General features: G+C 42.0%; 1 protein-coding gene across 5 annotated transcripts in view; it reads left to right on the top strand.

Annotated features, from left to right (window-relative positions):
- The window catches only part of STK11IP (serine/threonine kinase 11 interacting protein), a 131,304-nt gene that overhangs the window by 8,753 nt on the left and 101,063 nt on the right, over positions 1-21,488 (top strand). For all 5 annotated transcript variants that reach the window (XM_078782542.1, XM_078782540.1, XM_078782543.1 and 2 more), the window contains one exon: positions 16,832-16,906. In XM_078782542.1, the coding sequence (XP_078638668.1) occupies positions 16,832-16,906 (75 nt within the window). The remainder of the gene's footprint in view (positions 1-16,831; positions 16,907-21,488) is intronic.

Here is a 21,488-nt window from a genome sequence, read left to right as displayed (position 1 = left end):
CCCACCCCCCCCCCACCCCCCCATGCACTTTTTTGCTCGAATATAACATAAAATGTGTTGCTCTGCACTATCCACATTGGATGTGGGACGTTCCCAAAATGTATGAACTAACCATAAAGAGCTTCGTTTTATGTGGTTATTCTTTGGCGATTGTTTTGTGCATTTGTTTGTGACATATTTGGTAGCCCTCTTCTACTCTGAGGTATTTGTATGATGCTTCATTTTATAAATGCTGTGTTGTTGTTTCAAGGTCAATTTTTATTTTGTTGGTTTACCTTGTACAAATGTGCACCTGGTGCACTTGTCGAGATCAAATTCCATGTATAGTAGATGTGTCACATTTCCTATTTATTTGGATGTTCTTCTATTGGTTGTTAGGGTGTATCTGTGCCCTTGTTCATTGATGAGGTCACTTAGTTGGTCAAGATCCAGACAAAACAGAAGGGGGGAAAGACTGTCTCCCTGGAAGATCCCATGCTGTATTTTCACATCTGGTATTTCGATTTTTCCATCTGAGTGCTGTAATATCAATGTGGTATTCCAGAGCTCCATTGCTTTCTCAATCAGTTTGATTATTTGGGGATTGATTTTTGTATATTTTCATGCATTTTATCATCCACGAATGTGGGACACTGTCAAAAAGCTTTGTTATAGTCTATCTCGGGATTCTAGGTGGTGAACCTTTTTATTTTTATTTTCTTCCCCCTTTCCCCTCCCCACCACCCATGCCAGCCATCTCCCTTCCACAGATCTACTGACGTCCCCGTTCTCTACTGTTGTTGTGCTTGTATGCTTTCCTCTCTCTCCCCCTCTTGTCTCTCGCTCCCTTTATTGTAGACAGGAGGAAAAGTCATCATTTGTAACTCCTTGAGGCATTTCTTGTTAAAAGTTGGTAACAAGTGTTTTTAACATAATTTGGGTATGCTGAATCCGAATCCGGTTGTTACCAAGCTGGCAAATGCTTTATAGTGGCTCAAAATCGCAATTCAAAATGGCCGCCAAAATCGCACATATTTGATGTGTCAAATTTTGTTATTTCATGCTTTAGGTTAAAACTATGTTAGCAGAGTAGGTATTTGGTCTTTTGAAAACACTTTCAGCATGGATAATTCAAACTAAGTTGATACCAAGCAAATACAAGCTGCTGGCACCCTGCCAGAGGACAAAATCCAATCAAAATCCAATGATTGCGGTAAGATCATCAATCGAATCTGATGCATTGTCCAGTTCATTTTTCAGCTGCTCGTCATGCTCCTCAAGGTAGCTTGTAAGTTGTGGTAGAAGCACTTGCCAAAGTGCCTGCAATGTTCGTTTGTGAGCTCGCATTCCTCTAGAATATGACTTGCCCTGCCATACAGTGTTCTGTGGTGGACGGTCCCATAATTCCACTCTCGGACCAGATATCTGCTCACCCCGACGACTGCATGTGCTGGCCAATAGCTTTGAGAAAGTTCAAGGAGATATGAAGACCACCAAGGCGAGGGATGAGAACTTCCTTGAACTCCGGTATCACAGATTTCAACTCCAGTAATTTGCAATACAATGCTTGGTCTACCGTGAGTACTACATACTTTTGACCTAGCTTTGAGCTGATGTGCATGCAGCGTTTTATGACCGTAGTAAGAGTGTCGAGCTCATGCACCGGGGCTTGAATAATTGGTAAGTAGCCAATCGTTGTCATTTCTGGATCCGTCGTGCTGTAAAACTGATTGTGTTGCGTCCATCCCAACTGTGGATTTTCATTTTGCCGTTTCATGAAGAAAGACATATCTGTAGCTTGCGCCCGTTGCACTGATGCGTTTTCATGTTCAACTTCGGTGTACCATTCTGGCTGGATTTCTGCAGTAAACGCTGGTGTACGTTGTGCTTCCCTGTCATTGGCTTCTATTATGTTATTCATGGCATCTGGCACTGAAAGTGATTTATGCTTCGATGGTACAAGATCATGGAAGTTGAAGTCTGGAGCAGGACCTCGTTGCCACACAGCCATCTGAGTGGCATGGAACGTGTTCTTTCCATCCATCGATGAATCATTGATGTCAATGTTATCTGTGGGAAAATGTACAAATTTTCCCGGTGTCAAATTAGGGGGAATGACTGCACCATTTTCAGTATCCATGTTCTGGATGGTATGCTCTGCCAGAGCATTATCCACTTGTAGGATGGAATCGTAGCTGAGGACATGACCTGCACTATTAAACAGTTGCACCAGATGTTTGGACCTCGTTGCCTGGTGCAATGTACTTCCAAGTCCAATGTGCTTTGGGGTCCACTTTTTCCCATGGCTGACTGCAAATACAATATCTTGTGCAATGTTTAGGACGTTTGACCGAACTTTTGCCTCAAGTATTTCGTCGTCATTTTCATCAGTGTCACCATCAAGAGCTGACTGGCCTTCAAACAGAAGATGAAGGAACATATATAGGGAATCTGGTATACATGCAGCTGCATCATCTTCACTGACGTTGAATCCTTTGTGGCCTGGCTGTGACACGAGGTCTCCTCTAATCTTAAGGGCTACGTGGACTAATGAAAGGAAAATGTCATCTCCAGGTTGATGGACTGGCGTGAATAGTTCGTCGTTGTCTTGATCTTCCATCTGTGAAATGGGAATATGGCGATATTTTGTGGGAACGAGAAGCGTTTTGTTTCCCGAGGGTGCCCTATCTAGCATAGGGATGAACTCGTAGATCTCCGTCAAATGATGTTTTAGCTTTTCTGTGAAAGAAGCCCTGCGGCTGAGAAACGATGGTGGAATCTCAATGTTTGCATCCTTGGTCAGGCAGCAGTACCGATTGAAAACATCATGTAGTTCCAATACATGTCCTTTCTGAGCTGAGACTTGCAGCTCTGAACATAGCCACGCCATGGCTAGATCAGTTCTGTGACTAATGCTTTGAATAGCTTGTGTGGACCTCGTAAAGTTCACATAGCATTGAAGGTGGTATTTGCCTTCTGACGCAATCAGATCGTTGACACATGCAACTCGAATACGTAACACTTTATCAAACTGTGCCGCCTCGATTATCTGCGCACTCATTTTCTGTGTTGTTACAGATACAAGTCTATGCTTTATATGCACAGTTTGACAGAATAAGCATTTGTCCCAGTCAGTACCCAGGACAGATCCTCGCAATATATGTGTTGATCTGGAAGAGATGCATGTTTCTTTGCTGCTCGATGCTTGTTCTCCATCTGTGTCCATACTACATCCTGATGTTTTCTAATGCTGGTGCAACCGCTGAATTTTTCCCTTGTCAGTAAATTGTGCGTAGCAATGTCTATGCCACACAACTGACTGCATCTGTTGACTGAAGCACAACTTCGAGTCTATCAATAACATCTCTGTTGCTATCATCTCTGAGTTTACTTCGTGCGGTTACAGCATCTCGGAGTGTCAGCAAACCCTGCTTCCCAGCCTGGTGCACATCCTTGTCGTCCTTCTGACAAATGATACAGAGACTCAGGGATGGTGATGAAGATCGCCTCTTGAGACTAAGCACTGGGTCCATTTTTCTGAAAAGAGATGAGCCATGGTTAACACTCGTACCCAATAAGCATGTTCTCAAATATACAGGTTATAATACTATACTTATAATTAAGTCTTAAATAAGCCGCTCCGAGTGTACACATTTAAACTGTAGCTTAGACAACAATATGTTAGCATGTATATCTTACCTAATGCCATTGCGCTGATTAAGTATGTTAAACACCTTAACTAAGTCCACGGATTGTCGTCCAGCATAAAATTATTCCAATAATCTGAAAGAGAACTTATGAAAAGCAATAACATGAATGAGGCAGTATAACTACCACTACTCCAGGTAAGGATTGCAGAGGAGAGGAGTGTGAGGGATTGGAGAGGTGAGGGATTGGAAAGGAGAGGGATGTGAGGGTTTGGAGAGGAGAGGAGTGCTAGGTGGAGAGAGGAGAGTGTCAGGTGGAGACAGGAGAGTGTCAGGTGGAGACAGGAGAGTGTCAGGTGGAGAGGAGTGAGGGGTCACATATTATGTGAAATAACTAAATTCACACCATTTCTGGATCTGATGACTTGCCAGTAACCATTTTGTAAAAATGAATGTGCAGCATATAACTCAATATGTCGAAATGTCACACACATCCATGCCCGTGGGATTCCCACGGGTGACCCCGCTAGTCCAATATGTTTGCTGTTGTAGAAATAGTCAGTATTGTGATTAATGAGTTGTTTTAACTCTAAACCTTAAGTACTACATTCAGACACCAATAACATATCTGTGGCTAGTGGGAAACCAAATATATGCATTTTTCAAATTTTACTGCGGCCATCTTGGATTTTGTCCTCTGGCGGGGTGCCAGCAGCTTGTATTTGCTTGGTATCAACTTAGTTTGAATTATCCATGCTGAAAGTGTTTTCAAAAGACCAAATACCTACTCTGCTAACATAATTTTAACCTAAAGCATGAAATAACAAAATTTGACACATCAAATATGTGCGATTTTGGCGGCCATTTTGAATTGCGATTTTGAGCCACTATAAAGCATTTGCCAGCTTGGTAACAACCGGATTCGGATTCAGCATACCCAAATTATGTTAAAAACACTTGTTACCAACTTTTAACAAGAAATGCCTCAAGCATTTTATATAAGGGCCTTTTGAGGTTTTACGTCCTGTCTATTGTATGTTTTATGGGTCCGTGCATGTTTCAGTGTGTAATGTGTTAGCTCTTACACGAGCCTCAACCCTGTATTAAAAAAAACAAAAAAACTTGTTCAGTAGTAGGTGATCAATTGTTCCATAGCAACCTCTCTTACGTCCCTTTTGTTCTGCCTCTAAACCTCCTTGCTGTGGTAGATGATGGTCCATCATTTCTGTGATGATTCCTGTCAGCAGTTTGTATGTGGTTGGTCGGGATGTTATCGGCCGGTATTTGTGGGGAAGTTGGGTTTCCTCCGATTTTGGGATGAGAAAGGTCTTCCCTTCTATGCGCCACTCATCCGCTGCCTTTTCCTCTTGGGTCAGTTTGGTAAATGTACGGGCATGGTGATTGTGAAGAGCATCAAGTTATTTTAGCCAGAAATTTGGAATTCCATCCGGGCCTGGGCTTTTGAAGTTTGGCATATTTGAAGTTGTTTTCTTATTTTCTCTTCATCAATTAATCAATGGGGGCATTTCCTCGAGATGTTGCTTCTCCTTTTCCAAGTTTGGGATCCATTCTGCTTCCTTGTTATGTTCTTTTCGATCTTCATAAATTGCTTTCCTGTATTTTTCCAGTTTTTCTTTTTCAGGGGGCGTTGACACATTCTGCTTTTGTTTCCCCAATTCACGGTAAAATATCTTTGGGTTACTTTCAAACATGTGGTTTTGTTTTCTCCTGTTTCCTTCTTCATAGTTGTTTTTTAAAAATCTTCCTTGCTTTCATTTCTATTTTGAGTTTATTTTCAGCACACAAGCACTTGAGGTCTTTGTCTTCGATTTTGTGTTTGTTTATTATTCTTTTGATTTTCATTTTGTTAGTTTTGGGTGTTTGTTTCCTTTCCTGAACTGTTGTATTTGTCCTACTTCCTTCCACAGTTGCTCTCCTTGTGTCCCTAATCTGTTTCCAAGGTGGAATTATGCTTCTATTTGTAGGGCCTGCGGGTGTGTGCTCACACGTGTGTATATACAGGGTGAATCAAAAGTAGCGCCTGCACCCGATTTCTGTTTTTTCGGCTGTCAGATTCTTTCTGGGATGTCATGTTGCTAATAATTGTCTTGCAGATTATTAATTTTCTTAATTTATTTATTTTTGTTTTTGTTTTGCAGGTTATTGCTGAGAGTTTGGAAAGTTACTGAATTTGCACCAAATTGAACCATGAATTACCTTTCAATGAATCGACGCATTGCGGCGTGAAACATTACTACAAATGTAATGAACAACCAACGATGGCGGCACGCCGTTTGGCACAGGAATTCGATATTAACCCACCCCAGGGAAGAAACATACGATTGATTGTCGAGAAATTTGAAGCAACAGGGTCAGTAGCCACTGCAAAGAAGTCCGGTCGTCCGAAAACGGCAACGAATGTAGCTACGGGTTTCCCCCGTAATAATTTTCCGTAATAATTTTCCCCCGAATAAATGGTTAGATAAACATGTCATTCATTTATTTACACCTTCTTGTACACTGTAATACAAATGGCAAACAATCAACTGACAGATATATATATATATATATATATATATATATATATATATTGTAACGAATTTGAGAAGTGTAACGGTTTTGAGAAGTGTAACAATTTTGAGAAAGTGTAACGAATGTGAAAAGTATGGTTTTGTTGTGTGTAACACCCTCGTAATGTAAATAATGGTCGCAGCCCGTCCTCCTAGTTAATTCCATGAAACTTACACACAGGCCACGATATATCTTTTTAAATAGCTTATTTCCTTATTCTATGTAGGCTAAATATGTGTTTCCCACTAGATTGACTCTGCATTGTATCAAACGAAATGAGCGTAGGCCCCTTTCAATTTCCCCAATCATCTCCGCTCTCCAAAGTTCCTTTCAAAAGCGGTGCGAGTGGTGTTCAATCCCGCAAGCCGCCATTGCCCATGTGCTAATCTCGGAGAAGAGGGGGGTAGGAGCCGCCAACTCACAGGCGTGGCACGTCGTAATGATCAAAGGAGGAATCGGACAGCCCTAACAGCCAACCAGCACCGCGGTGAGCGACCCGGTAGGCGTGCCCTCGCAGCCGGCGGCTTGATTCCGACCCGAGTAATAAAAGCGACTGGAAGGGACTGCTTCGGGAGATGAGAGATGAGGAGAGGAGAGATGAGCTGTGAGATGAGCTGTGAGATGAGAGATGAGAGACGCTCCAAACCAAAAAGGAGAGGTACTTGGAGATGAAACAAGCTTTGGAGAGACGCGCTGAGAGGAGGGAGACGGCTCCACCAGAAGGAGAGGAGCAGTTGTGACCGAGCCAGCGTGTGACGTCCACAGCATCAGCAGCGTCGACGCGACCGAGGGTTTTCCCGCCAAAAACGTGAAGAATTGGGAGCTGCTACCTCCAGCCCTGCCGGTTGCAGGGACCTGACCCTGCCTCCCTCTCCAGCAACCCACCTCCGCCATTCCTGCCTGCAATTTCCCCCGTGTAAGTGTGAACGTCGTCTGTCCTAATCGTTGTCCTGGGGTTAAGTAAATTGAATAGTATAAGCTAACGATTCACTGTGTGACTGCTTCTTCCATCCATTGTTTGTAAATAACTTTGATCGCTCCTTCTTTTTGCTTGTGTGTATAATAAATCCTGTTATTCCTCCGTACTCTGTCTTCTTCTCTCTTCCTTCTCTTTCGGTCGCTTTAGAGGTTTCCCAAATTGAATATCTGTGGCGCGATCCGGTCAACGTTGGGGGAGTCGGGCCAATCGGGGATCCTGTAACGGTCGCAGTTGACCATCCGCTCGGCCCAAAGTAACATCTTGTCCGCGACCCGTAACAATATATATATATATATAAACAGAAATCGGGCGCTACTTTTGACACACCCTGTAGAGTGCTACATCAACGTAATAAGTACAGGTTAATGTCATTGGCATGATCATGATGACAATTATGGTTTTCATCATATTTGATGATAAAGCATTAATATTCAATTTGTCTGCACTGATTTGGGTTTTCGTGATGGACCATCTGTTGACTATATACTCTTATCTGTACGAGGAATGTTGTACCACAGTCTGGAATTCAATGGCCTGTTGGATCAATGTCTGGTTTTAGCAAGATTTTTCTTCTGACTTGGGTGTTGTGCTGGATTATTTTAATTTCAAACTATACTGTACCATCATGCACCATGGTCCTCTATTTCTCCCTTTCACAAGCATCTGTTTTCAAGTTTTCACCCAGATTTTCTTCTTTTTTCCAAGTTAGTTTTTAGCCTAGCCTGGGAACATTTACCAAGGTATAGATCACTCCCAGAGCCTTCTAAAAGCAAAGTTTGCTTTCTCAAGTCTAAGAGCAACCTCATAATATATGCATAAATTGTTTGAAATAATTTTCATGGTTTCAAATATTGTCAACTTTCAACTGTTGTAACTATGTGAGCCCGAATGGTGTTGACAGGTAGTATATCGGGTATACCTGGGGTTGATAGAAACATCACCTCGGTTTTCTTTAGGCCTGTTGGGAGGCCGTATTTCTTACAAGCATTACAAAGATAGCCCATAATGACAAGGAAGGAAGCAGGACATGACAAGGAAGCAGAATGGATGGACATTATAGTCCATAATGACTTTGAGATCTTGTGCACAGTTGGCAGGAAAGGCCAGCTCATGAATGAGTTACTTTGTTGTTGTTGGTATACAGATGACTGAGATTGAAAAGTTTTCCACCATTCCTGAATTGGAATTAAATGGCAACATACAAATTTCTGAAAATGTGCATCAACATGGCAGCAAACAGGGTGCTGAACAGAGTGGGAGCGAGTACACAACCCGGCATGGCACAATTTTATACAAGGAAGGGGTTTGATGCATTCTCATTACTCTGGTTATCATTGCCATCTTAAAACTGGCATATTATCTGAATGAGCTTGTCGGGAACCCTCTCTTGTCTCCATGTTGTGTTGTTGCAAGTTATACTGTGTAGAGGATTGCCTCTGCTTTGGCTAAAAGTTTCCGTGTGCCATCTCTGATAGCCGTGTTAAATGCTGTGTTAGCCATCTCTGCTAGCCTTGTTAAAAAGTGTTAGCCGTCTTTGATATTTGTGTTAAACACTGTTGGCCATCTCTGCTGGCCGTGTTTAATGCTGTTTTACCCATCTCTCCGAGCAGTGTTAAATGCGGTGTTAGCCATCTCTGATATTTGTGTTAAACAGTGTTGGCCATCTCTGCTAGCCATGTTAAATGCGGTGTTAGCCATCTCTGCTAGCCATGTTAAATGCAGTGTTAGCTATCTATGCTAGCCATGTTAAATGCGGTATTAGCCATCTATGCTAGCCATGTTAAATGCAGTGTTAGCTATCTATGCTAGCCATGTTAAATGCGGTATTAGCCATCTATGCTAGCCATGTTAAATGCAGTGTTAGCTATCTATGCTAGCCATGTTAAATGCGGTGTTAGCCATCTCTGCTAGCCATGTTAAATGCAGTGTTAGCTATCTATGCTAGCCATGTTAAATGCGGTATTAGCCATCTATGCTAGCCATGTTAAATGCAGTGTTAGCTATCTATGCTAGCCATGTTAAATGCGGTGTTAGCCATCTCTGCTAGCCATGTTAAATGCAGTGTTAGCTATCTATGTTCGCCATGTTAAATGCGGTATTAGCCATCTATGCTAGCCATGTTAAATGCAGTGTTAGCTATCTATGCTAGCCATGTTAAATGCGGTATTCGCCATCACTGCTAGCCATGTTAAATGCAGTGTTGGCCATCTCTGCTAGCCATGTTAAATGCGGTGTTAGCCATCGATGCTAGCCATGTTAAATGCAGTGTTAGCTATCTATGCTAGCCATGTTAAATGCGGTATTAGCCATCTCTGCTAGCCATGTTAAATGCAGTGTTAGCTATCTATGCTAGCCATGTTAAATGCGGTATTAGCCATCTATGCTAGCCATGTTAAATGCAGTTTTAGCTATCTATGCTAGCCATGTTAAATGCGGTGTTAGCCATCTCTGCTAGCCATGTAAAATGCAGTTTAGGTATCTATGCTAGCCATGTTAAATGCGGTGTTAGCCATCGATGCTAGCCATGTTAAATGCAGTGTTAGCTATCGATGTTAGCCATGTTAAATGCGGTCTTAGCCATCTCTGCTAGCCATGTTAAATGCAGTGTTAGCTATCTATGCTAGCCATGTTAAACGCGGTATTAGCCATCTCTGCTCGCCATGTTAAATGCAGTGTTAGCTATCTATGCTAGCCATGTTAAATGCGGTATTAGCCATCTCTGCTAGCCATGTTAAATGCGGTATTAGCTATCTATGCTAGCCATGTTAAATGCGATATTAGCCATCTATGCTAGCCATGTTAAATGCAGTATTAGCTATCTATGCTAGCCATGTTAAATGCGATATTAGCCATCTATGCTAGCCATGTTAAATGCAGTGTTAGCCACATATGCTAGCCGTGTTAAATGCAGTGTTAGCTATCTCTGCTAGCCGTGTTTAATGCAGTGTTAGCCATCTCTGCTAGCCATTTTTAATGCACTGTGAGCCATCTATGCCAGCCATTTTTAATGCACTGTGAGCCTCTATGCTAGCCATGTTAAACACAGTGTTAGCCATCTATGCTAGCCATGTTAAACACAGTGTTAGCCATCTATGCTAGCCATGTTAAGCACAGTGTTAGCCATCTATGCTAGCCATTTTAATGCACTGTGAGCCATCTATGCTAGCCATGTTAAACACAGTGTTAGCCATCGATGCTAGCCATGTTAAACACAGTGTTAGCCATCTATGCGAGCCATTTTTAATGCACTGTGAGCCATCTATGCCAGCCATTTTTAATGCACTGTGAGCCATCTATGCTAGCCATGTTAAACACAGTGTTAGCCATCGATGCTACCCATGTTAAACACAGTGTTAGCCATCGATGCTAGCCATGTTAAACACAGTGTTAGCCATCTATGCTAGCCATGTTAAACACAGTGTTAGCCATCTATGCTAGCCATGTTAAACACAGTGTTAGCCATCTATGCTAGCCATGTTAAATGCGATATTAGCCATCTCTGCTAGCCATGTTAAATGCAGTATTAGCTATCTATGCTAGCCATGTTAAATGCGATATTAGCCATCTATGCTAGCCATGTTAAATGCAGTGTTAGCCACATATGCTAGCCGTGTCAAATGCAGTGTTAGCCATCTCTGCTATCCGTGTTAAATGCAGTGTTAGCTATCTCTGCTAGCCGTGTTTAAGGACGTTTTAGCCATCTCTGCTAGCCATTTTTAATGCACTGTGAGCCATCTATGCTAGGCATGTTAAACACAGTGTTAGCCATCTATGCTAGGCATGTTAAACACAGGGTTAGCCATCTATGCTAGCCATGTTAAATGCAGTGTTAGCCATCTATGCTAGCCATGTTAAACACAGTGTTAGCCATCTATGCTAGCCATGTTAAATGCAGTGTTAGCCATCTCTGCTAGCCATTTTTAATGCACTGTGAGCCATCTATGCCAGCCATTTTTAATGCACTGTGAGCCTCTATGCTAGCCATGTTAAACACAGTGTTAGCCATCTATGCTAGCCATGTTAAACACAGTGTTAGCCATCTATGCTAGCCATGTTAAGCACAGTGTTAGCCATCTATGCTAGGCATGTTAAACACAGTGTTAGCCATCTATGCTAGCCATGTTAAATGCAGTGTTAGCCATCTATGCTAGCCATGTTAAACACAGTGTTAGCCATCTATGCTAGCCATGTTAAATGCAGTGTTAGCCATCTCTGCTAGCCATTTTTAATGCACTGTGAGCCATCTATGCCAGCCATTTTTAATGCACTGTGAGCCTCTATGCTAGCCATGTTAAACACAGTGTTAGCCATCTATGCTAGCCATGTTAAACACAGTGTTAGCCATCTATGCTAGCCATGTTAAGCACAGTGTTAGCCATCTATGCTAGCCATTTTAATGCACTGTGAGCCATCTATGCTAGCCATGTTAAACACAGTGTGAGCCATCGATGCTAGCCATGTTAAACACAGTGTTAGCCATCTATGCGAGCCATTTTAATGCATTGTGAGCCATCTATGCCAGCCATTTTAATGCACTGTGAGCCATCTATGCTAGCCATGTTAAACACAGTGTGAGCCATCGATGCTAGCCATGTTAAACACAGTGTTAGCCATCTATGCGAGCCATTTTTAATGCACTGTGAGCCATCTATGCCAGCCATTTTAAATGCACTGTGAGCCATCGATGCTAGCCATGTTTAACACAGTGTTAGCCATCTATGCTAGCCATGTTAAACACAGTGTTAGCCATCCAAGCTAGCCGTGTTAAATGCAGTGTTAGCCATCTCTGCTAGCCATTTTTAATGCAATGTGAGCCATCTATGCTAGCCATGTTAAACACAGTGTTAGCCATCTATGCTAGCCATGTTAAACACAGTGTTAGCCATCTATGCTAGCTGTGTTAAATGCAGTGTTAGCTATCTCTGCTAGCCGTGTTAAATGCAGTGTTAGCCATCTCTGCTAGCCATGTTAAACACAGTGTTAGCCATCTATGCTAGCCATGTTAAACACAGTGTTAGCCATTTATGCTAGCCATGTTAAACACAGTGTTAGCCATCTATGCTAGCCATGTTAAATGCAGTGTGAGCTATCTGTACTAGCCATGTTTAATGCCGTCGTTTTAGCCATCTATGCGAGCCATTTTTAATGCACTTTTAGCCATCTCTCCTCGCAGTGTTAAACACCTTTTTAGCCATCTCTGGTAGCCATGTTAAGCACAGTGTTAGCCATCTATGCTGGCCATGTTCTATGCAGTGTTAGCCATCTATGCTAGCCGTGTTAAATGTAGTGTTAGCCATCTCTGCTAGCCGTGTTAAATGCAGTGTTAGCCATCTCTGCTAGCCATTTTTAATGCAATGCGAGCCATCTATGCTAGCCGTGTTAAATGCAGTGTCAGCCATCTCTGCTAGCCGTGTTAAATGCAGTGTTAGCCATCTATGCTAGCCGTGTTAAATGCAGTGTGAGCTATCTGTACTAGCCATGTTTAATGCCGTTTTAGCCATATATGCTTGCCGTGTTAAATGCAGTGTTAGCTATCTCTACTAGCCGTGTTTAATGACATTTTAGCCATCTATGCTAGCCATTTTTAATGCACTGTGAGCCATCTATGCTCGCCATTTTTAATGCACTGTGAGCCATCTATGCTAACCATGTTAAACACAGTGTTAGCCATCTATGCTAGCCATGTTAAACACAGTGTTAGCCATCTATGCTAGCCATGTTAAATGCAGTGTGAGCTATCTGTACTCGCCATGTTTAATGCCGTTTTAGCCATCTATGCGAGCCATTTTTAATGCAATGTTAGCCATCGATGCTAGCCATGTTAAACACAGTTTTTGCCATCTATGCTAGCCGTGTTAAATGCAGTGTTAGCTATCTCTGCCAGCCGTGTTAAATGCAATGTGAGCCATCGATGCTAGCCATGTTAAACACAGTGTTAGCCATCTATGCTAGCCATGTTAAACACAGTGTTAGCCATCTATGCTAGCCGTGTTATATACAGTGTCAGCTATCTCTGCTACCCGTGTTTAATGCAGTGTTAGCCATGTCTGCTAGCCATGTTAAACACAGTGTTAGCCATCTATGCTAGCCGTGTTAAATGCAGTGAGAGCTATCTGTACTAGCCATGTTTAATGCCGTTTTAGCCATATATGCTAACCGTGTTAAATGCAGTGTTAGCTATCTCTGCTAGCCGTGTTTAATGACGTTTTAGCCATCTATGCTAGCCATTTTTAATGCACTGTGAGCCATCTATGCTCACCATTTTTAATGCACTGTGAGCCATCTATGCTAACCATGTTAAACACAGTGTTAGCCATCTATGCTAGCCATGTTAAACACAGTGTTAGCCATCTATGCTCGCCATGTTAAATGCAGTGTGAGCTATCTGTACTAGCCATGTTTAATGCCGTTTTAGCCATCTATGCGAGCCATTTTTAATGCACTGTTAGCCATCGATGCTAGCCATGTTAAACACAGTGTTAGCCATCTATGCTAGCCGTGTTAAACACAGTGTTAGCCATCTATGCTAGCCGTGTTAAATACAGTGTTAGCTATCTCTGCTAGCCGTGTTAAATGCAGTGTTGGCCATCTATGCTTGCCATGTTAAACACAGTGTTAGCCATCTATGCTAGCCATGTTAAATGCAGTGTGAGCTATCTGTACTAGCCATGTTTAATGCCGTTTTAGGCATCTATGTGAGCCATTTTTAACGCACTGTTAGCCATCTATGCGAGCCGTGTTAAATGCAGTGTTAGCTATCTATGCTGGCCGTGTTTAATGACGTTTTAGCCATCTCTGCTAGCCATTTTAATGCACTATGAGCCATCTATGCTAGCCATGTTAAACACAGTGTTAGCCATCTATGCTAGCCATCTATGCTAGCCATGTTAAATGCAGTGTGAGTTGTCTGTACTAGCCATGTTTAATGCCGTTTTAGCCATCTATGCGAGCCATTTTTAATGCACTTTTAGCCATCGATGCCAGCCCTGTTAAATGTGGTGTTACCTATCTCTGCTAGCCGTGTTAAACACAATGTTAGCCATCTCTGATAGCCATGTTAAATGCCCTTTTAGCCATCTCTCCTCGCAGTGTTAAACACCTTGTTAGCCATCTCTGGTAGCCATGTTAAGCTCAGTGTTAGCCATCTATGCTGGACATGTTCAATGCAGTGTTAGCCATCTATGCTGGCCATGTTCAATGCAGTGTTAGCCATCTCTGATATTTGTGTTAAACACCTTGTTAACCATCTATGCTAGCCAGGTTAAACGCAGTGATAGCAATCTCTGCCAGCTGTGTTAGCCATCTATGCTAGCCAGGTTAAACGCAGTGATAGCAATCTCTGCTAGCTGTGTTAGCCATCTATGCTAGCCAGGTTAAACGCAGTGATAGCAATCTCTGCTAGCTGTGTTAACCATCTATGCTAGCCAGGTTAAACACCGTGATATCAATCTCTGCTGGCTGTGTTAACCATCTATGCTAGCCAGGTTAAACACCGTGATAGCATTCTCTGCTGGCTGTGTTAACCATCTATGCTAGCCAGGTTAAACACCGTGATAGCATTCTCTGCTGGCTGTGTTAACCATCTGTGCTAGCCAGGTTAAACACCGTGATAGCCTTCTCTGCTGGCTGTGTTAACCATCTATGCTAGCCAGGTTAAACACCATTATATCAATCTCTGCTCGATGTGTTAACCATCTATGCTAGCTGTGTTAACCGTCTCTGCTAGCCATGATAATCATCTCTGCTAGCCATGTTGAATGCCGTGTTAGCCCAGTCATCTCTCCGAGCAGTGTTAAAGAGCGCATTAGCTATCTCTTCTAGCTTTGCTAAACGCCGTGTTAACCATCTTTTCTCGCCGTGTTAAATGCCTTGTTAGCCATGTTATTCATATATGCTTGCCGTGTTAGCCATCTCTCTTAGCCATTTTAAATGACGTGTTAGCCATCTCTGCTAGTTTTACATCATCAACACACTGACAACTAGAACGGCACTCGGTAGAATACACACCTCCGCCTGGCTGAACAGTTTACGTTTTGTATCCCACTGATAGGCCGGATCTGGATTCGGACCGAAACCAAAATCGAATCGGTTGTTCTCGTCACCGAACTAACTCAACCACCTAGTTTTGTCACAACTCATCTGCAACTTTTTGAAATATCATGCTAAAATGGTTTTTAACTCCATCTCTCAATGGTGGATAATCAATCCCTAAAAGTATTTAAAAATACCAGGATCCAGACCCGGATTCGGATCTTCACCAAAATCTAATCAATTTGTCCTTGTCAAACACCCAACATCTCCACCAAATTTCATCCGAATCCGTCCAAAACCTTTTTAGATATCCTGCTTACAGACTAACAAAGAAACAGATGGACACTTTGGGAAATCAAAGCAAATGACTTTAAAATAACACATTTTAATTACTGGGCCTTTGGTACTGGATCGAGTCCAGAGGGGCTGCCACCACCATTTTGACTTCCAAGCGGTGCTGGCTGTTGTTGAAATCCCAAGTTAACACACATGCTTGTATTCGGATGTAAAGGAGTGTTTTTGGCACATAATACAATTTCAGAAACCTTTTGTAAGGACACTTTTAAAATTGTATTTCACAATTGTGCATAACATCATTGATTTATTTGTTGTGATTATAATGCTTTATCATTATTATACTGCAAATTGTATTTGTATTTGTGCATTTTAATTAATTATTTAATCGCATACATTTTGTTGAATAATATACTTTCTCTGCATTTTAATTAATTATTTAATCGCATACATTTTGTTAAATAATAAACTTTCTCTGCATTTTAATTAATTATTTAATCGCATACATTTTGTTGAATAATATACTTTCTCTGCATTTTAATTAATTATTTAATCGCATACATTTTGTTGAATAATATACTTTCTCTGCATTTTAATTAATTATTTAATCGCATACATTTTGTTGAATAATATACTTTCTCTGCATTTTAATTAATTATTTAATCGCATACATTTTGTTGAATAATAAACTTTCTCTGCATTTTAATTAATTATTTAATCGCATACATTTTGTTGAATAATATACTTTCTCTGCATTTTAATTAATTATTTTATCGCATACATTTTGTTGAATAATATACTTTCTCTGCATTTTAATTAATTATTTAATCGCATACATTTTGTTGAATAATATACTTTATTCCTTATATAGTATACTTTATATACTATATATACTTTATATACTTTATATAATAATATACTTTATATAATTGCTAAAATGCAATTCTCTGCATTTTAATTAATTATTTAATCGCATACATTTTGTTGAATAATATACTTTCTCTGCATTTTAATTAATTATTTAATCGCATACATTTTGTTGAATAATAAACTTTCTCTGCATTTTAATTAATTATTTAATCGCATACATTTTGTTGAATAATATACTTTCTCTGCATTTTTATTAATTATTTAATCGCATACATTTTGTTGAATAATATACTTTCTCTGCATTTTAATTAATTATTTAATCGCATACATTTTGTTGAATAATATACTTTCTCTGCATTTTAATTAATTATTTAATCGCATACATTTTGTTGAATAATAAACTTTCTCTGATGATAATAGGAAGTCCCGTATGTATTTACTGTCCAAACTTGTGTTTCAGTTGATTCATCTTCCTGGAACGAGGCTTCATGCATCGCTAAACATTTTTTCTTTTATATCGCTGGAGCACTTGGAGGTAAGAGGAACGAACAAGATCTCTTGCCACATCTCATTGAAAACAAAAATATCACACAATGTTTTTGCTCTTTGAAAAACTATTTCTGTATACTTTGCATACGTGGCGTGTTTTCATCGCCCATTAATGACTACATAAGCTTTAAGATCTGAAAGAACCACTGTTCATGAGGTGATCATTTGGTGGAGTACGACTGAGGAAAACTCGATTAATTAATGTAAAAAAGAATTTTTGTCTTGTTCCTGGTCTGAGCACGTTGGACGTCACGTCGTGCAGTTCCTTCCAGTTCATCAAAGCTAAGTTTTCCAGAACAAACTCTTGTGTATTTCTGTTGTATTTTTATCCCTGTGTTGTTGTTTGTGTTTTTTGTACAATTTTCCATGTTTAATCTCACCTTGTTGTGGCTTATTGTCAAATTTCTGCATCTCCCTCACCCTACCTCACCCTACCCCATGCCCTGCCCTGCCAACCCTGGCCCCTCTCCTAGCTCCACCACTCACTTTTCACATTCCTGCACCCTGCCAACAGTGCCTCCTCCCCTGTCCCTAAAATATATGGACCTCAGACATCCGACGCCTCCGCTCCAACCTAGATCTCACAATCCAGGCCGCTGCAATTAACCGGACATCATCTAATTAACAGAATCCTTCCTCCCACACAACATCCCTGACTTCTTAGTGTGTCTCCTTGACTATTTTCTCCTCCGGTTTGATCGACCTGAACACTGTCCTGGCGGCGGCGATGCACTGTCACTGACCTTACACCTTCCAACCCCCTTGAGTACCTCTGAATATGACTTCCCCTACACTCCCACCTCTTGTTTTCTTTGTGTTGTATTTTCCTCCAAAGAGTGACCCCTCAATCTGCATCTCTCTGTCTGAAAATATGGACCAACTTTTAACCACTCAACACAACTTTCTCTTCCTCATTATGTGATTATTTCAATTGTCACCATGCAACATGGCTGGGTGTTGGTACCTCTCTCACCAGCCATGACACTCCAGCAAAGGACTTCTGTGACCATATGGGACTGAATCAACCTGTGAACTTTCCCACCCGAATTTCTCCCAATGGAAAATCCGCCCTTCTAGATTTGGTGATGACAAACTTTCCCACAAATGTCTCCTGCGCTTCCTCTGCTCCAGTGGTTCATCTGATCATATGCTTGAGAGTCAACATATCTTTGGGTATTCTCAGAGAGCTCCCTCAACGTGGGTGAGTCTGCCAATTCATTCAGGTAGATTGGCAGGAACTGCAAGCAACCATGTTCACCACAGGACTGGTCTCCCATATCTACTGGTGCTGATGTTAACTCAGCCTTGGAATTCTTCCACAGAAACCTGCTCTCTCTCATGCGCAGATTCATCTCGTCTCATCTTCAACTATAACGGCACTCAATACCTCCGCCTGGGTGTCCGTATCGCTCAATGGTAAAGAATCACTTAAAAAAAAAAAAAATTCTCATATCCAAATCCATATTCAGATCTTCACCAAAAGCGAATCGCTTCTTCCTTGTCACACACACACAACCTGTCCACCAAGTTTCGTCCAAATCCTTCAATAACTTTTTGAGATATCCCGCAATGTATAGTTTTTGGCCCGATCTCCCAATAGTGAAGAACGACTTAAAAAATTATAGTAGCCGGATCCGAATCCGGATCTTCACCAAAATCTAAAAATTTCGTCCGTGTCACATACGCTACATCTCTGCCAAATTTGTTCGAATCCGTCCACAACATTTTGAGATATTTTGTTCACAAACAAACAGACGGGTGAAAACATAACATCCATCCACCTTTGGTGGCGGAGGTAACAAACGGACAAACAGACACGGGTAAAAACATAACCTCCATCCACCTTTGGTGGCGGAGGTAACAAACGGACAAACAGACACGGGTAAAAACATAACCTCCATCCACCTTTGGTGGCGGAGGTAATTATCCTACCCTTCTTCCCACCCACGGTACACACTGTCATCACAGCCATCATCGCAGCTAATGACTCCTGTTGTAAGGCAGTTGCTCCGAAACAACTTGTCTTCTCTTCCTGGAAGGCAACCCCGACCGAAGGCAATCTCAGTGGATTCCAAAAAGTCGACAACAAGTGTGTGCCCACTCTCAGAAGAGCCAGAAGGTAACATCTGTTCAACCTCAAGAAGTAACTTTCAAACTTGTCTCCCTCCTCTAAAACCTGGTGGTGCCTTGTTAAGTCTGTCGCTGGTGTATGCTTCCCCTCCTCATAAGCTCATGAGAAAGCAGAATGCCTCAGTTCTGTCTTTGATTCCAAATCTTGTGTCTCCAAGCCCTCACTCTCGGTACCCACCCTTCCCTGTCGTACTGGACTATGTGCCTTTTGCACCTGAGAAGGTGAACCCTTGATTCTGACTGCAACTGGACTGGACGGCATCAGCTCATGTGTTCTAAAAACCTGCTATGCTGCTCTTTCACATCCTCTCTCTGCCCTTCTCACCCTATCATTTGCCGTTGGCCATCATCCATCTGCTTAGAAATCAGCCGACATAAATGCATTACATATAAAGGTGCAAAAACGGATCCTCTTAACTACAGACCTGTCAGCTTACTTCTAATCATCAGTAGGGTCATTGAATCCATCATCGCAGCTGACGTAAAATCCTCCTTTTTACAACCTAATCTCAGATCACCAATTTAGATTCAGAGGAGGTCTCTCTACCTAGGACATGCTGCTTCTACTCACCCAACAATGGATGGAGGTCCTCAATGTCAGACATTAGATCAGGGCCGATTCTCTGGACATATCTCGTGCTTTTGATACAGTCTGGAATCCTGCCTTGCTCTCCAAAGTCCCTGCCTATGGCATCCAAGACCAACTTCACATGGTTTACTGACTTCCTCTACTCTTGTAGCCAACATATCACTCTCAAGGAAAACCTTTCATCTCCTCTCTCTCTCTCTCTCTCTCTCTCTCTCTCTCTCTCTCTCTCTCTCTCTGTCAAGGCCAGAGTGGCCCAAGGTAGTGTTCTGGGGCCAGTCCTATTCTTGATCTTAATAAATCATCTCTCTGACTCTGGAAAAGCCTCTTCACCTCCGCCACCAAAGGTGGATGGAGGTTATGTTTTCACCCCTGTCTGTCTGTCCGTTTAGGAACAAGATATCTCAAAAAGTTGTGGACGGATTCGGACGAAATTTGGCAGAGGTAGCATGTGTGACAAGGACGAAATTATTAGATTTGGGTGAATATCCGGATTCGGATCCGGCTGGTATAATTTTTAAGTGATTCTTCACCATTGTGAGATAGGGCCAAAAACGATACATAACAGGATATCTTAAAAAGTTATGGATGGATTTGGATGAAACTTGTTGAACAGGTTGTGTGTGTGACGAGGAAGAATTGATTCAATTTTGGTGAAGATCTGGATCCGGATCCGGCTAGTATAATTTTTAAAGTGATTCTTCACCATTGAGTGATTTGGCCAAAAACGAGGAGTAGATCAGGGTATGAAAGATCTATGGTGATTCCTGTGATTGATTTTGATTAAATGTGATTCTGTATTGTGATTTTCTGGTCTACTCTGAGATACAAAACGTAAACTCTTCACCAGGTGGAGGTATGCTCTCTATTGAGTGCCGTTCTAGTTATCTATTTGCTGATTACTGTACCATCTGCCGTGACATCCCCCATTCCTCAGACAGGTGGGCTGCAGCCTCTTCTCTCTCTTCAGATCTTGCCAATATCACACGATTGTCAAACACTTGGAATATGTCTTTCAATCCTGGAAAAAACTTGCACTCTCACTACCTTTCTCTCTAACATCTGGCAACCTCTCTCTCTCTCTCTCTCTCTCTCTCTCTCTCTCTCTCTCTCTCACTCTCACTCTCACTCTCACTCTCACTCTCTCACTCTCACTCTCACTCTCACTCTCTCACTCTCACTCTCACTCTCTCTCACTCTCACTCTCACTCTCTCTCTCTCACTCTCACTCTCACTCTCACTCTCTCTCTCTCTCACTCACATCCCCTTGAGGAATTCAGTCACTCAAAACTCCTCACTCTTATCAGCCATGATCTTTCTTGGGCAAACCACATCTCAAAGTTGGTCTTTAAAGCCAGCAATGGGGCATCCTCTGCCATACAAAGTCCTTCCTTAGCACACCTGAACTCCTATCTACCTCCAAGGCCTTAATGTCGGGGTCACACTATCACGTAAAGCCTAGCCATAAGGGCCACGTCGGACCATTTTTTTGATACGGGGTGGGACGTGGCTATCCCGTGGCAGTTACGGCATCCACGTGGCAGTCACGGGGTCTACGTGGCGCCTACTGCAAGGTAGAGCGGGAATTTCAAAAAGTTCAAAATTTTACCATGTAAAGTCAGCCTTGTCCACTGCCGTGGCGCCTATTTAACGGACACGGGGCTACCCCCGTGAGGGCCACGTAATACGTGGCACTACATGGCAATTATGGGGGACCCCCTATTGCCACGTAGAGCCATGTAATCGCCACATATTGCCACGTATTGGCCACGTAGAACCCCGTAACGCCACATGATTGCCATATAAGGAGCGATCCGGTGACAGAACCACGTGATCGCCACGTGCTCACCAT

The sequence above is a fragment of the Myxine glutinosa genome, chromosome 7, assembly GCF_964187855.1.
Source record: "Myxine glutinosa chromosome 7, kmMyxGlut1.1, whole genome shotgun sequence".
Classification (NCBI taxonomy): Eukaryota; Metazoa; Chordata; class Myxini; order Myxiniformes; family Myxinidae; genus Myxine; species Myxine glutinosa.
The sequence above is the reverse complement of the archived record's forward strand: the minus strand, read 5'-3'. Positions and strand labels throughout refer to the sequence as shown.